Here is a 14,100-nt window from a genome sequence, read left to right on the forward strand (position 1 = left end):
CGAATGTCTCTCTTTTATTATCATTCTGACAACATTTTCGTTTATGCTAATAGTATTGAGTAATTCTCTTTTTCCAACGAAAAAAAAAACTTGCATGTGCAAATGAAAATTTAAAGATACTTAAAATAACTAGTTGATAACATTTTTATTTAATTCTTTTTCTTGTTATTAAAATTTTATTTTGACTATTGAAGAAAGAAGTGTTTTTTTTTTTTGTGGCGTAAAATTTAATAAGTAATTGAGTTGAGTTACGTATTGAGTAATGGCCGCGAAAAGATGGATGCCTTGACGTCTGGCTCGCATAGGTAAACATTGATCGTCTGCTATAAAGTATAATGACAATTCTATGGAATTGATGATTTTTCACAGAAAATTGTTATTCTTATTGCAGACTCGTTCACCTCGATCTAAAAGGCGCCCCACCAAAGGTTTCTTATTTTGAAAAGGTTTACCAGAACATTCTATAATAATATTTTTGTTTACATTTAACTTAACTCATGCTTGCTGCAAAAAGCAACTCTAAGGCAATAAGGAAAAGTATTTTAGGAGCTCTGTGTGAAAAAATTAGATTATTTCTGCATGCTTACTACATTTTTGAGTTCTCTTTTTTATGTTCACAGTAATCTAAATTTTTGTAATGAATTTTTGTGAATTTATTCCAGTTATTTCCACTGTTGCGAACATGGGGTGCAACAGGACTATTATTGGAATGGGAAGACACATTTCCATACAATCGGGAACTCTCACCTATTGGGAGCAACGGACCAAACAGCTTAGCCAGTGGCTACACAACTCAGGAAGCAAGGCAAATTTTACAAATAGCAGGAGACTCTGGGCTTGCAGTTGTTCCTTTAGTGCAAACTTTTGGTCATATGGAGGTTTAAAAGTTTTTTATATATTATTTTTGTTCCTAATAATTTGTTCAAAATATTGAAAATTACTTTTTATTACAGTTTATTCTGAAGCACGATGAATGGAGATCTCTGAGAGAAGTTCAAAATTTTCCAAGTTCTATTTGTCCATCTAATCCTGGCACTCTTCCTTTAGTAAAATCCTTAATTCGTCAGATTATTAGCTTTCACCCAGATATTCAGTGCCTGCACATAGGTGCTGATGAAGTTTGGCATTTGGGACTTTGTTCTGTTTGCACAAAACGAGCTGCTGCCAATAAACATGGCAAGGCAGCTTTATACCTGGAGCACGTTTTAGCTATTGCTCAGTATATACAAGAAATGTACCCTTGCTTAAAAATCATAATCTGGGATGACATGCTAAGGGCTATAGACTTACAGGTTTTAAATGGTATTATGATACTTAGCATATTTTAATTATTTCTATATTTTATTTCACAAGTATCGGTTACTTTCAGAATACTATATTGGCAAATACGTTGAACCAATGATCTGGCATTACAATTCGCGAGAAAATTTCGCGTTATCTACAGATCTGTGGGACAAATACAGTACAGTCTTTCCAAATGTTTGGTCAGCAACTGCTTTTAAAGGAGCTACAGGTTCTTGTCAGCATATACCGATAATTCAACATCATATAAGCAATCATGAAAGGTGGTTGGAAGAATTAAGTACCCATGTAAATAAAATACGTGAATTTAGGGGAACTGCGTTCACTGGTTGGTCTAGGTAAATCTTAAAGTCAAACTGATTTCATAACTAAACAAATAAACCAGAATAAAGTGCAATGATCGGTACCAATTTTATCTTTAGGTACGATCATTATGCTACAATGAGTGAGTTATTACCAACGGCTATTCCATCTTTAGCCATGTGTTTGAAAGTCTGGCTTCATGGATATTCAGTACAAACACACGTTCAAGTAGCTAAAAGTCTTGGATATGTGGATCATCCTTTGCATATTACACCACAACCGAGACCTGCTCCGATTCCAAGCAAATTATTGTTTCCTGGATGGCAAATCGCTGTTGGCGTTGAATGGTTCTTAAATTTTAGAACAAAGTATCATAATATTACCAATAGCGAACAGTATGTAATTTTTTATTAATTGATTTATAATTTGCTACATTAACGTTTTAAAATAGGATTTGTTGTTCTCAGAATACTAACATGGATGAATCCATGGCAAGTGGCCAATAATTACACAAATCCTATGCAGTTGGAAAGCTTAGTACCAGCGTTTACAGAGTGAGTAAAATAATTCTCTGTTGAATTGAAAATATTAATGAAATTATTTCTTATAAAATAAGTTTTATTTTAGTTTATTATTTGAATTATCTTCGTTGGAAGGATACCTTCGAGTACAAATGGAAAGTATTTTTTATCCGTCAATGATCGACGAATGGCTGGGAACACACATAGAACCCATGAAATTAAAGCTGATAGACTTAAAGCAAACTACTGAAAATCAAATAAAATTGAGTAATCGCGCATAGTTTTTCGAATATACACTCGATTACGATCTCAATTAATTTCCAATCAACAATTGCGCAAAATTAGTTGACTCCGATGCTCAAAGGAGTAGGACTTGCACAAAATTGCGCGCAATTTGGCAATAAGGATATTTTTATAATATTCTATAATATTATGCATATATTTTAATATTATATTAACTACATGTAATATTAAAATTTATAATATTATACAATATATTTTTTTTAAATGCGATAACCGTATCATAGCTATATATATAGCGATTAATCTCTAATTTTATATAGAAAATAAAAATATATTTATTTTAATACCCGAAAAAAAGTATAAAGAAATTACAGTCTTCATTCTTGAATTTTGTTTTTTACGAGCTATTCTGTGATACGTAGCAATTAGGAATAGTGTAATTCATTAGAATATATTTATTCTTGACAATTTTAACTTTATTGTTGCTTGTCGATTCATTTTTCTTCGTCAATCGAAGCTGTAGTTTAGTCCGTAGATCTTCAATCCACTTTCTGCTAACGGACTAATTAATTATCAATGGTATTCTTAACAATGATCTTGAAAATTAATATATATGATATGATACTATGTCTAGTACAATACAATGAAGATTTATGTTTTCTTTGTACTTCTCTTGTAGTACTAGCGGGCATATCTAACCAATATATTGTTGTTCTCAAATTATATGTATACCGGTTGTATTACCCCTTAAATAGCCCTAGATACTAATGTTTGTAGCAAGGATGCGCTCATCTTATCGGTTCAAGATAAACAGAAGTAGATAGAAATCGCAAAATAGACTGTCTCTTTATCTCTCACACTTTAGCGCCCTCCTTTTATTTTTTAATAATAAAATTTTCTCATTATTTCAACTTTTGTTACAAAAGCACTTTAATTAGAATTTGGGGCATTTTAGACGGCATATCCTACACAGATCTATATTGTAGTACCTGTATTATGCTCGAGGGAAAATGTAATTTTATTTTATAGAATATTTTGTGCCATATTTCTTAAAATTCAATGTACATTGAAAAACGAGTATAATTATTAATCGACAAGGAGTATTGTGTATAAATAAATTATGTATATATGTATAGTATATATAGCTTTGTGAATAGTTTGGTGAACACACACATACATACAGTTTGATCTGCTACTAGTGGCAACGGTATTTTTCACAGCTGTCAAAACATCACTACAATCACTCCTGTCTAACGGATATTATCTCTATTATCTGCAGAATAATGCCAAGAATACCAGGAGATGAAAATCAGAGAGAAGCAATAAAATTGGACGAAGAATTTAAACAAATTTTGTCATGCATCAAATCGTCCTTGTCCGTTTTGGAAGCGAGTGATATTCAACTTTCTAAAGCATGGCTAGTAAAACTGAACGAATCTAAACAGCGAAAGCTTAGAAATGAGTACCTATTAGAATTCTATTATCAGTTAAAATCAGGCCAGATTAGTGGTATCTTTAGTAAGCCTCCTGCGAATGGGCTTTTATTTCCTTTACGCAAATCATTCAACGCTGTAATTATTGAAAAATATTCAATTCATTTTGTTTACCATTAAGGATGACAAACTTTGAAATGTAAACTTTTCCAGACTAATACACATTCGTCCAGCGACGTGGAGAGCTCTCCGCAGATTCAGAAAGTTTGCTCCAAGTCAAATGCATTTCTGCATCAAGATCTTTTTTATAAGCCTACGCAAAAATGTTGCGAGATCAATTCTGCATCCAACACTGGCTCCAATTCGTCTACGATAGATTCCTATATTAATGATGAAACAAATTTAAATCAAGGAAAGACTTGCAAAGAGCAAATAGATACTTTAATTTCTGTTATTCGCGAACTTCAGGAACAAAATGAAAAATTAGGACTGGATCTTTTCCATGCCAAGGAAAAGTATTCTCTTCATGAATTAAAGTTGCAGACTAATATTGAAAATCTAATATCAGAAAATGAGTCTTTGAAAACCAAGTAATTTCACATATCTCTATAAAGCGAGCTGAAGTTTTAATTGAATTCTTTTTAGTCTAGCCGAAATGAAGAAAGGAAAAGAGCTTTTGGAAAAAAACATGGAAAAATTAAAGAGCCTTGGCCAGCAGTACGAATTTGTTATAAGGAAAAAAAACGAGGAATTAGAAGCAAAAGATAATTGTATTATACAGAAAGATAAAGAGATATCACAGAAAGAGTCGAGAAAAAGCGAAGAACTAGATAATTTAAAGAAACAGATTGAAGAACTGGAACACAAGCTTCTACAGGAGACTAAAAATGTAATTATAGAAAAATTTTGAGATTATGGCAGTAAATGATTGTTGTATTTTAAATATATTTTAGAATAATGCCATATTCCTCCCAGGAGGGAAAAATTCATGCAATGGTTAACGATCACTACAAAAAGATGAAAGAGGAAATGGATAAGATGAGAGAAGACATGAATGTTTCTGTCCAAAATCAAGACTTAATGTCAAAAGTAAATATGCTAAGAAGAGCTTTGGATAGATTAGAAAAATCAAAAGAAAAACTCGAACAGGATTGTAAAAATACTATTTGCCAGACGATACAAGTCTCTAATCAATTTTTTAATTATACATATGTCTAGATATATTATTTATAAAATTATGATTTTAGAGCAAGGATCAAGAAATAAAAGTGCTTAATTTAAAGCTTCAACGTCAAAGAAACGAATTACTAGCCTGTATTAGTAGTGAAAAACAAGCTGACTTTGATAAATTAATAGTTCAACTGGAAGAGCGTTACAAAAACCTATTGAACAAAGCAGAATCAGCAGCTAATGTTCAGCAACAATACTATTTACAAGTAATTTATATAATAATAAATATACTAATACATTCTAACTAAAATTTTACATTTTTAGAAATTATCTGAATTGGAACAATACTTTACAAAATTCTAATGCTAATTGTGTGAGGAGTGAAAAAGAATACCTTAAAATAAATTTGTGTTATGTATTCTTTTTAACAGATATATAAATTGATTGGATGACAATGTTGAGAAAACTTTAATTTTCGTCGAATAATATGAGAATATAATTTATTATTTTTTGTTGATGTATGTACTATATCGTCATTCACACACGTATTAGACTTATTACAAAATGATAAATTTCTTCATGTCTCGGTTGAATGAGATACTGATAAATATTATATTATTTTTCCTGCAATTACATGCCCGTAATTAGCCATACAGGCGTTAGATTATCAATAGTAGAATTGTACAATTTTCACTTCATTCGAAGTAAAAGTAACTTTGTAATTTCTTGTCGTTGTCTTGCTGAAGAATTCAATTTCTCTTTATCAGTAAACAAATATTTCAAAGATATATACGTATCAGACTTGGTTTAAAGAACAAAATAAAGTGTCTTATTAAGAGTCTGTACAATATATCCAATTCTTAATTACAACAGCATACCTTCTGCCATTGAACTTTTAAGTGAACAAAATCTATGCGTTAAGCTTTAACAAATTCATTGATTACGCATTATACACAGCACCTTGCTTAGTTTAGGAGCTATTAACAAAAAATTCAAATATCTTGAACAAAAAAAAAAGAACGAGAGAAAAAATATTTCTGCAATAGCTATTTCTAAACAAATGGACAGTCTTATATTATTAACAAGTGCAACTTGGGTTTCTTAAAAGTACAAAAATTCTAGAAACATTATTTATATTCGTCATTACTTTTCAAGTAATTTTCAGTGGTATACTAATAGTTTTTGCGTCCTACGATTGGCTTTAAATAACCTTTTACCTCCAAAACTTTTGGCTGAACAAAACTAAAATTATTTTCTCCTCGACGTCACCAGAAGATATTACATTGAAGTATTGCTTACAAAATTACTTAATTTTGCACTCAATCCTTCATTAAAACTTAACAAAATATCATACAATATTATATCAAGTACAAATTTAAGTAATGAAAACAATAAAAATATCAAATGGATCTTTCAAGATCAAATATTTACTTTTCAAATTATATCTTGATATATTTCTGAAATATAAAACATACTGGCTATATACTTTATAGCGATTAAAATCTGATAAAACCAGAAAGTATTCATTAAAATTAATTTGAAAAATAGTACCTCCAAAATTTATGCAAAGTTATACAAAGCAATAATCTATATAAATGAAAGGCAATAATCAAGCCTTATTTGTTTGTTAATAAAGAATCTGCGTAATCGTTCAAAAATTCCTTGGTATAATTTTGTCCAGTTTTTTTCATTGATTTGAGAAAAAACCACAGCAAGAAATTGAAATAAACTAAGAAATTCCATGGAGTCACTGTTATTAAACTAATTTCCACACCACGTTTCCATAGGGAGCGAAAATTTGAACGTTCCCGAAACAATTTACATTCTCCATCATCTTGTCTTTTTTATTCGTGTTGTTCTGGATCTCGGTGCAGTAGAGCCGCTTCCGATACTAAACATTCCTGGAGTAGCGTTAAAAGTGGGCGTTGCAGGCGTTCCAAAGGAAGCAATAGGAGCTGCAGTTGGAGAAGTGAAGTTGAATCCAGCCGAGGCTAAAATAAAATTAAGTTTAAAAATCTTAATCAAACTGGTTTCCTTCCGATTAATTTACCTGGTTTGGAATTATTTCCTCCAAATTGGAAAAGTGCTGTATTAGAGCCACTATTTTGATTATTATTAGTAGTAGTACTAGAACTTCCTCCAAAGGTGAAAGTAGCATTGGCTTGAGTGGATGAATTAGTACCAAAGGAGAAGGTACCAGTTTTGTTAGCTCCGAAGCCCGAGGTGGATGCTGCTGGAGATCCAAAGGCTGAAGTCGTCGCTGCTTGAGTGGCAAAAGGCGAACTACCAGTATCAAACCCTGTAGTTTTTCCGAAGGAAATATTGTTGGTATTTTGAGAGCCGAAGGAACTAGCAGCGCCGCCGAAACCAGAAGAGGACGTTGTTGATCCAAAAACTGGAGTTGCTGTGTTATTCGTGGCAAAAGCAGAAACGGGACTGGAAACAGAGGCAGGTGCAGAAGGTCTGAAAGCTGCTGGAACAGCAGAGGTTGCTGCTGATTGACCGGATGTACCAAATGCAGGAGTAGTACTGATAGAGTTAAATGATGATGCAGTCGTTGTGATCGTTGTATTATTGCCGCCAAAAGCTGGCTGAGCAGTCTGACCAAACACTGAGCTACCGCTTCCAAATGTTACTGGACTGGATACAAAGGAAGTTGGAGACTTCGTTTGTCCAAAAATACTTCCGCTTTGACTGAACATCGTAGTCGAGGAAGTTGTAGAATTGGCATTGGTGCTAGAGCTACTATTGGTAAAAAGGCTGGGAATGCTACTGGTAGTGGTCGTTCCAAAAACAGTAGCTGTAGATGGCGTAGCACTTGAGACTGCTGAACCGAAAATTGTAGTAGCTGATGTAGTAGATCCTTGACTAGTTGATGCAAACACTGGACTTGTGGTAATTGTAGCTCTCTGATTAGCTGTACCAAAAACCATAGAGGCTGTGGTTGTAGCTCCTTGAATGGGGCCACCAAAAATTGGAACGGTCGTCGTGATTGATGTAGTTTTTGGAGTACCAAAAGTATTCCCAGTAGATGCAAAAAGATTATTCGACGTGTTGCCAAATATTGAGGTGTTCGTTGAACCAAATTGTTGACTAGTCGTTGCAGGTATACCAAAAGTCGGCCCTTGAATATTACTACTGATCGATGGAGTGGTGAAAGCTGATGGTAAGTTACTGGAGCTAGTCGATGGTGTACCAAAAACTGATACTTGTGAATTACTCGTGGAAGACGTATCAAAAGCAGAGATTTGTGTGGTAGTACTGGTTGAGGGAGTGCCAAATGCAGGAATTGGATTAGTAGCACTGGTTATGCCGATTCCAAAAGCAACTGTTGTTTTCGGCTTATCTCCATCCTCTGTTTTTGACGTAGCACCAAATGTAAACATAGGCTTATTGGTAACGGCATTGGTATTAGTAGTATTAGCTCCAAACGTAAATTTCGACGATGTAGACGCAAACGCCGGTGTGCCGGTGATCGTTTTTCCAAAAGCACTGGTTGCTGATATTGGTGAAGTTTTTCTTTCAGAAGGAAAATTCGCTGTCGTCATAGGCGCAATAGATGTATTCTGTGTATTCGTTCTAATTATAGAGTTTTCAGTGTTTGGAGTATTTGAAGATCCGGTAAAAGTAAAGCTTTCAGTTTTAGGAGTCTGCGGATTATTCGTAGTAGTCTTAGCTCCGAAGGTGAACAAGCTGTTTTTTGGTGTTTCCGTTGAAGACGAGAATAGGGATCCTGACGTAGGTGTACTCGTCGTTGTCGTGATTTTAGTTGCATTAACAGTATTTGACATGCTTGGTAAACTAAATTGTGGCGAGGTAGTAGCTGGAGTTGATAAAATTGTAGTTGAAGTTGTTGGACCTTTGAAACTCACAGCTGGCGGTGATTTTTGGGGCTGCATTGCACTAGTATTAAAACCAGTAAAACCTGGCGTTGTCCTGGTGTTAGTCGCACTTGCAGTTGTCATGAAATTCATAGAACTGGAAGTCGAAGGTGCAGAAGAGCTTGCAGTGGTATTGCTGATAGCTGTGCTGCTAGGTATGGAAACCGATGAAGTAGTGTTGGTCGTTGTATGGAATGAAAAAGTATTCATTGTCGTTGAGATTGCGTCTGATTTTAAAGCGGTAAAATTAAATTGGGGAGCTTCTATAGATTTAGGACTAGAGAGAATCGAGCTGGTACTGGAAGTAATATTGGAAGTGCTTGCTGGTAAACAATCATCTTTCTTGACTGTGGTATTCAACTTAGGAACGGGAAAGCTTGATTCAATTTTGCTTTTCGTCTCGGTCGGTAATAAACTGAAAGTTACGTGTTTTTCACTTTGATTGTGATTTAACGGAGAAATTGTTGGTGCTATGGCCGAAGTGGCTATTGGAGAAGTGTTGACCGTTGTAGTTGTTGTGCAAGAATTCAAGGATACTCGTGTGACTGGGGTTGAAACGGCTGGACTAGCAGCGATTTCTTCAGCCTGGATCACGATATCTGGATTGATTTTGCTCGGAGCTTTTCCCGAAATGGCATCAAACATACTTTGCAGCCTAGCTCTCATGCTAGTCTTTCGCATATTTACTATATCTTCCTTTCGAATTTCCTCAACGTTTTCCGAAGCGAACTTCGGTTTTATTTTTGTATGCTCGTTTACAAGTGTTTTTAATTTATCATTTATTCTTGGCTCGGCTCGCATGAATAATTTATCCGTTAACTCTGCAGATTTTTTCAACACCGGATCATTCGGCTCCTTAGTTTTCAACGGTGCTGCAGAAATCAGCTTCTTAGATCTTATTAAACTTTCTTTTAATAATTTATACGTGTCTTCCAAAGGTGGTTCTTCGAGTGAAAGCGATTTCTTTTGAATTCCGCTTGAAACCTCCGGCGTTTTGTCGCTAGAGCTCGGTTCACTCTGCACCGACTTATCTTTTTGTAGGTCTAAGATGCTTTGTGAGCTTGCATTTTGCACTGCATCATGAGACTTAAAGTGTTTTCCAGAATCCGGAGTCTCGCTCCGCGAACTATCGACTGAAATAGAATTTAGATTTTAATTGATATCATTCATTTGAAAAATAGAAAAAATATGATTTTACATAGATACTTACTAGCTTTTCGCTTAAGACCAGACGTAACATTGATGCTTGAAGTGAGTGAGTTTATGATATCATAACAAGAAGGTGTTTTAGTTCGTTTGGCTGGTCTTACAGATTTATTTTGAGGAGAGATCTCTTCCTCAGATCTTGATTCGTCCCTGCCTCTTTTGCCTTTAGCCTCCTCAATGCCTGTCAGATCACTGCTGAAAATTATATCAGTACGTTGCTTCTTAACAGCTTCAGACATAACATCTTCCTTGGACACGTGTCTTTTCAGAGATATCTCTCGTACAGCTGCACTAGGGGCTACAGATATGTAGTCATTGTGACATACAGATGAAAGAATCTTTTGCTTTTCCGGAGGGCAATATTTGATAGCTTCTGGAGGTGCAACTCTAATGGTATTCTGTGCTCTCAATTTTATAGATTTAGTATTTATCACTGGAATTGGATTCGCATTAAGATTTACTTTTGGAAATTGGCCTGTACCATACTGTGGCTGATGAGTTAGCTTTGTATTTGCCTCAGTAGCATATTTACTTAATCTTGTTGTTAGTCCAGGAGACATTATATCCGTGTAGACTCTATGAAATCAGTTAAAAATAATGTACACTTTGAAATAATCTTTCTTATGAATAATTAAAATCTGAAAACTATCATACTTACTTGGAATCTATATTGTACCTAGTTGAAGCTAATAAAGGACCAGCAACTGTCTGAACTGTTTTGACACCAGCAGCTTTAGGTCTCATTTGTGGACTGATACTTTGTCCCCATGGAGACCCATTCGGAGTAAAATATGTAACATTGTCACCCCGAGATAATACATGACTCAGGGACTGTAATGAAGATTTTCTCCTACAAACTGTACTGTTAGACTTGCTCTGGATATCACCATTCCTTGTATCTCCCATCTTCCCAGGCATCAAAGGTGTTGATGTGGTTTTTCCATAAGAACCAACCTGGTTGCAGGTTGGATCCCCATTTTCACTATCATTTAACAATGATCTACAATAACCTACTTTAGGAATAGGACTAAGCCCTCCAGCCAAGCTCATTCTTGACGTGTCCCTGGAATTGATACACGTATCGCTGCTGAGTTGATAGCTCCTCTTTCTTCTTTGCATTTTATCTACCAATCTTTCCCTGTAGCTGCTTTTGACGTTTTTCCAGAAATTTTGCAGATGACCGGATGCTAATAGAAAAGATTTCTGAAGTAGTTTTGTAAGGACGGACGCGGTTTCTTTAATATAGTTGAAAAGGTCAAAAGCTTGCGGTGACACTAAGCTATCGTTGACTACCAGCGAGTAACAGACGTAAGCCACGAGGAAGAAGGAAGCCGTTACCGCTAAGACTGGCCCCCAGGCATTGTACAGTAACACACACCCGCTTAATACAGTTAATAACACAACTAAACCCCGGTTCATTAATTCCCTCATATTATTTCAAAAAAATAACCTCCCCATGTTTGAAAACAACACACTCACCGAGTCGGTTGGAACATCAACGATCAACGCGATCGAACCAGAAGAAAGGAATCAAAGAAGGAACAGAGGTTACGAATACGCGAACGCGTTCCTTGCTTAACTATGTTGCCGTTAGGTGGCTTTTATGGCGCGTCAGTTGGCGTCAGCGCTTACTTCCGCCAGACGACGCGCGGCGCGGTGGGTGCCAGTGGGTGCGTGCTGCCACTGGACTGCTGGAGATGAACTATCTGCGTGTTGTAGTATATATTGAAGCAAATAAGAATTAAGTATAAATAAGATACACTGATCGGCAGTCAATATAAAAAAGGGATATTTAAATCTGATCATAATCTGTTGAGTAGTTCTTTCACAAACGTACAATAAAAATTATTTTCATGAGCAGTTCCCATGATTTGTCTTGTTAAAAATTTTAATTAGTTTTGTTAGAATATTTTATTTAATACATGGGTGCATCGCATAAGTCAAAATTGAATATAAAAATGGACAAGTGAGTAACTTCTTTCTTAAATGTCATGAATATATTTGTTATTTTATGAAGAGAAATTAATCTAACTTAATATGATTGAAGATCTTTGAATAAAGCTGAAGAAAAGAAAGCAGAAGGTCATGCAACCAGCAGTACCAGACCTTTAGCTATAGAAGGTCAACAATCATCTAACCTTCCTGAACAATGTTATCGAGTTTTGCCAAATCAACCAAGTCAACCTACTAACCTACAAGATTTATTAAGATTTTCCGTAGAAGCATCCCAAGCTGGATCCCAAAGTCACAATTTCAATTATAGTCAGCCTATTGATGAGGAGGTAATTTGATTACTCTTATTTAAGGAAAAGCTTTGCTGCAGCTTAAATAATATTTTTTACAGAGAAAAAGGTTCCTTCAAGAAGCATTAGATTCAATGACTGTAAATGTAGTAGAAGAGCTTCGAGAGAGTATTGCAACCTTGTCAAAAGCAAATGACTTACGATCAGAGGATGATTCTTCAGAGTATGATGCAGCATTAGAAAAGATTGCCAGTTATGTAGATTCCATTGATGTTGCTAATGATTTTTATAAAATTGGAGGATTTGCAATATTTGGTCCATGTTTGAATTCTCCTCATAGTGGTATTAGATGGAGAACAGCTAATATTATAGCTGAATTATCTCAGAATAATCCTTTCTGTCAAGAGAGAATCTTAGAAACTGGATTGTTTCCTATTTTATTAAATATGGTAGATACAGATAATTCTGATAATGTTACAATCAAAGCTTTATATGCTGTATCATGTAAGTCCACATGCATTTTGCAAATTGATTTTACTAATGAGCACAGTAGATCCTGGGTTAAGAGTCCTTAAGTTATATTATAAATACGTGATTGCACTCGCGTATGTAAAACAATCACACCATCGAAACTACTTTAATTAAACCCATACTTATATAAACTTGAGAATCTAAATATCCTGTAAAAGGATAGATTAAGTAGTGCATAAATTTAGAATGAGTAAATCTGACTTACATTAAGATAAATATGTTATATTATATGTTATGCAGAATACAACATTTTCAAGTCTAGAAGTTGGTTTTACTCGCTCTCGGTATTGTTGAAATATTTCGATCTAACGTATGTTTATATGTAATAATCAAATAAAGATTTTCAGTTAGGATTGTTATAATCAATTGCACTAATGAAAACGTATAAGATAGTAAAAGATTTTATCTATTACAGAAGCATTGATTATTTATGAGATTAGCATTTATGGTTTGGAATTGAGATGTAAAAAAGTAATTCTTTTGTCGGTTTATTGTTTGCCAACGGTCTTGGAAAATGAACTCTTAACCAGGAATTAACAGTAACAAAGAAGTTATTACTTTGCAGTAGTTTTCGTGACATTTTCTATGTATGAATTTATATTTTTTCAGGCATTGTAAGGGGTCATCCAATGGCTTTAAAATATATGGATGTAAATGATGGCTACTCAGTGCTTTTAAGAGCGATTCAAAGCCCTATCCAAAAGTTACAAATCAAGTCTGCATTTCTTTTGTCTAGTTTATGCAACAGAGATAATTCTGATGATGTAAAGATTACTTTATTAAATATGGGTTTGATACAACAAGTTACAGGAATGCTAGCTAATGGAAATTTATTGCCAGAAACAAGGTAAGCTTAAGATTTTATAGCATTTTTATATTTTCCAAAAAGAGAACAAATAAAACTTAGTACATTATTACAGAGACCAATTATTGAATGTTCTAAATGGCTTGACAAATAATTTCCTACCTGCGCTTAAAGAATGCAGAAGATCCGAACTAGGTTTAAAAGATGTATTGGAGAAATATTTGAAAGAAATGAATCCAGAAGTTAATGTAGAAGAAGTTACTATATGTCGTAATTTATTAGATCTGTTGTTCTCTGAGCATGATACTGATCAGGATAGATAATTGAATGACATATTTTATAATACATTTTAAAAATATATACTAATACCTATTTTAAATAACAGATATAACCTGATGTAATCTAGTTATATGTGTTATAAATTAAATAAATATATATTTTAGAAGTTGTTATGAATTAGAT

General features: G+C 34.2%; 4 protein-coding genes across 5 annotated transcripts; 3 read left to right on the forward strand and 1 right to left on the reverse strand.

Annotated features, from left to right (window-relative positions):
• Positions 1-273: 273 nt before the first annotated feature.
• LOC136784571 (hexosaminidase D-like) lies at positions 274-3,563 on the forward strand. The gene is made up of 8 exons (XM_066745299.1): positions 274-305; positions 392-446; positions 663-878; positions 954-1,302; positions 1,370-1,640; positions 1,725-2,000; positions 2,073-2,159; positions 2,233-3,563. Exons 1-8 carry the CDS (start codon positions 277-279, stop codon positions 2,405-2,407), a joined length of 1,458 nt encoding a protein of 485 aa, XP_066601396.1. The 5' UTR covers positions 274-276; the 3' UTR covers positions 2,408-3,563.
• An 89-nt stretch (positions 3,564-3,652) lies between these two features.
• On the forward strand, positions 3,653-5,167 carry LOC136784573 (uncharacterized). 2 transcript variants are annotated; one of them, XR_010824431.1, is made up of 4 exons: positions 3,653-3,940; positions 4,016-4,392; positions 4,448-4,891; positions 5,050-5,167. XR_010824431.1 is itself a non-coding variant. In XM_066745301.1 (4 exons), exons 1-4 carry the CDS (start codon positions 3,653-3,655, stop codon positions 4,801-4,803), a joined length of 957 nt encoding a protein of 318 aa, XP_066601398.1. In that variant the 3' UTR covers positions 4,804-4,849. The 2 variants fall into 2 exon arrangements, 1 of the variants encoding a protein (XP_066601398.1); XM_066745301.1 differs by lacking the exon at positions 5,050-5,167 and having other exon boundaries at positions 4,448-4,691; positions 4,756-4,849.
• A 206-nt stretch (positions 5,168-5,373) lies between these two features.
• Positions 5,374-11,622, reverse strand: LOC136784568 (uncharacterized). The gene is made up of 4 exons (XM_066745287.1): positions 10,718-11,622; positions 10,064-10,635; positions 7,023-9,986; positions 5,374-6,963 (listed from the first exon to the last, which is right to left on the reverse strand). The coding sequence occupies exons 1-4, from the start codon at positions 11,488-11,490 to the stop codon at positions 6,803-6,805; spliced, it is 4,470 nt and encodes a 1,489-aa protein (XP_066601384.1). The 5' UTR covers positions 11,491-11,622; the 3' UTR covers positions 5,374-6,802.
• Positions 11,623-11,734: 112 nt separating this feature from the next.
• LOC136784572 (hsp70-binding protein 1-like) lies at positions 11,735-14,083 on the forward strand. The gene is made up of 5 exons (XM_066745300.1): positions 11,735-12,025; positions 12,107-12,341; positions 12,404-12,806; positions 13,443-13,680; positions 13,754-14,083. Exons 1-5 carry the CDS (start codon positions 11,982-11,984, stop codon positions 13,959-13,961), a joined length of 1,128 nt encoding a protein of 375 aa, XP_066601397.1. The 5' UTR covers positions 11,735-11,981; the 3' UTR covers positions 13,962-14,083.
• Positions 14,084-14,100: the final 17 nt, after the last annotated feature.

Source organism: Prorops nasuta, unplaced genomic scaffold, assembly GCF_024137725.1.
Source record: "Prorops nasuta isolate Cenicafe-Biocafe unplaced genomic scaffold, Cenicafe_Pnas_1.2 PNAS00060, whole genome shotgun sequence".
Taxonomy (NCBI): Eukaryota; Metazoa; Arthropoda; class Insecta; order Hymenoptera; family Bethylidae; genus Prorops; species Prorops nasuta.

Excerpts from the sequence above, each read along its gene's own strand:
- LOC136784571 (XM_066745299.1), top strand. The coding sequence starts at position 277 with ATGGATGCCTTGACGTCTGGCTCGCATAG. Across the intron at positions 306-391 it reads TTGACGTCTGGCTCGCATAG|ACTCGTTCACCTCGATCTAA; the intron begins GTAAACATTGAT and ends TTCTTATTGCAG. Across the intron at positions 1,641-1,724 it reads GCGTTCACTGGTTGGTCTAG|GTACGATCATTATGCTACAA; the intron begins GTAAATCTTAAA and ends TTTTATCTTTAG.
- LOC136784573 (XM_066745301.1), top strand. The coding sequence starts at position 3,653 with ATGCCAAGAATACCAGGAGATGAAAATCAGAGAGAAGCAATAAAATTG. Across the intron at positions 4,393-4,447 it reads AATGAGTCTTTGAAAACCAA|TCTAGCCGAAATGAAGAAAG; the intron begins GTAATTTCACAT and ends AATTCTTTTTAG. Across the intron at positions 4,692-4,755 it reads TTCTACAGGAGACTAAAAAT|AATAATGCCATATTCCTCCC; the intron begins GTAATTATAGAA and ends AATATATTTTAG.
- LOC136784568 (XM_066745287.1), bottom strand. The coding sequence starts at position 11,490 with ATGAGGGAATTAATGAACCGGGGTTTAGTTGTGTTATTAACTGTATTA. Across the intron at positions 10,636-10,717 it reads AGGTACAATATAGATTCCAA|AGTCTACACGGATATAATGT; the intron begins GTAAGTATGATA and ends CTGATTTCATAG. Across the intron at positions 6,964-7,022 it reads AGGAAATAATTCCAAACCAG|CCTCGGCTGGATTCAACTTC; the intron begins GTAAATTAATCG and ends ATTTTATTTTAG.
- LOC136784572 (XM_066745300.1), top strand. The coding sequence starts at position 11,982 with ATGGGTGCATCGCATAAGTCAAAATTGAATATAAAAATGGACAA. Across the intron at positions 12,026-12,106 it reads TTGAATATAAAAATGGACAA|ATCTTTGAATAAAGCTGAAG; the intron begins GTGAGTAACTTC and ends ATATGATTGAAG. Across the intron at positions 12,342-12,403 it reads GTCAGCCTATTGATGAGGAG|AGAAAAAGGTTCCTTCAAGA; the intron begins GTAATTTGATTA and ends TATTTTTTACAG.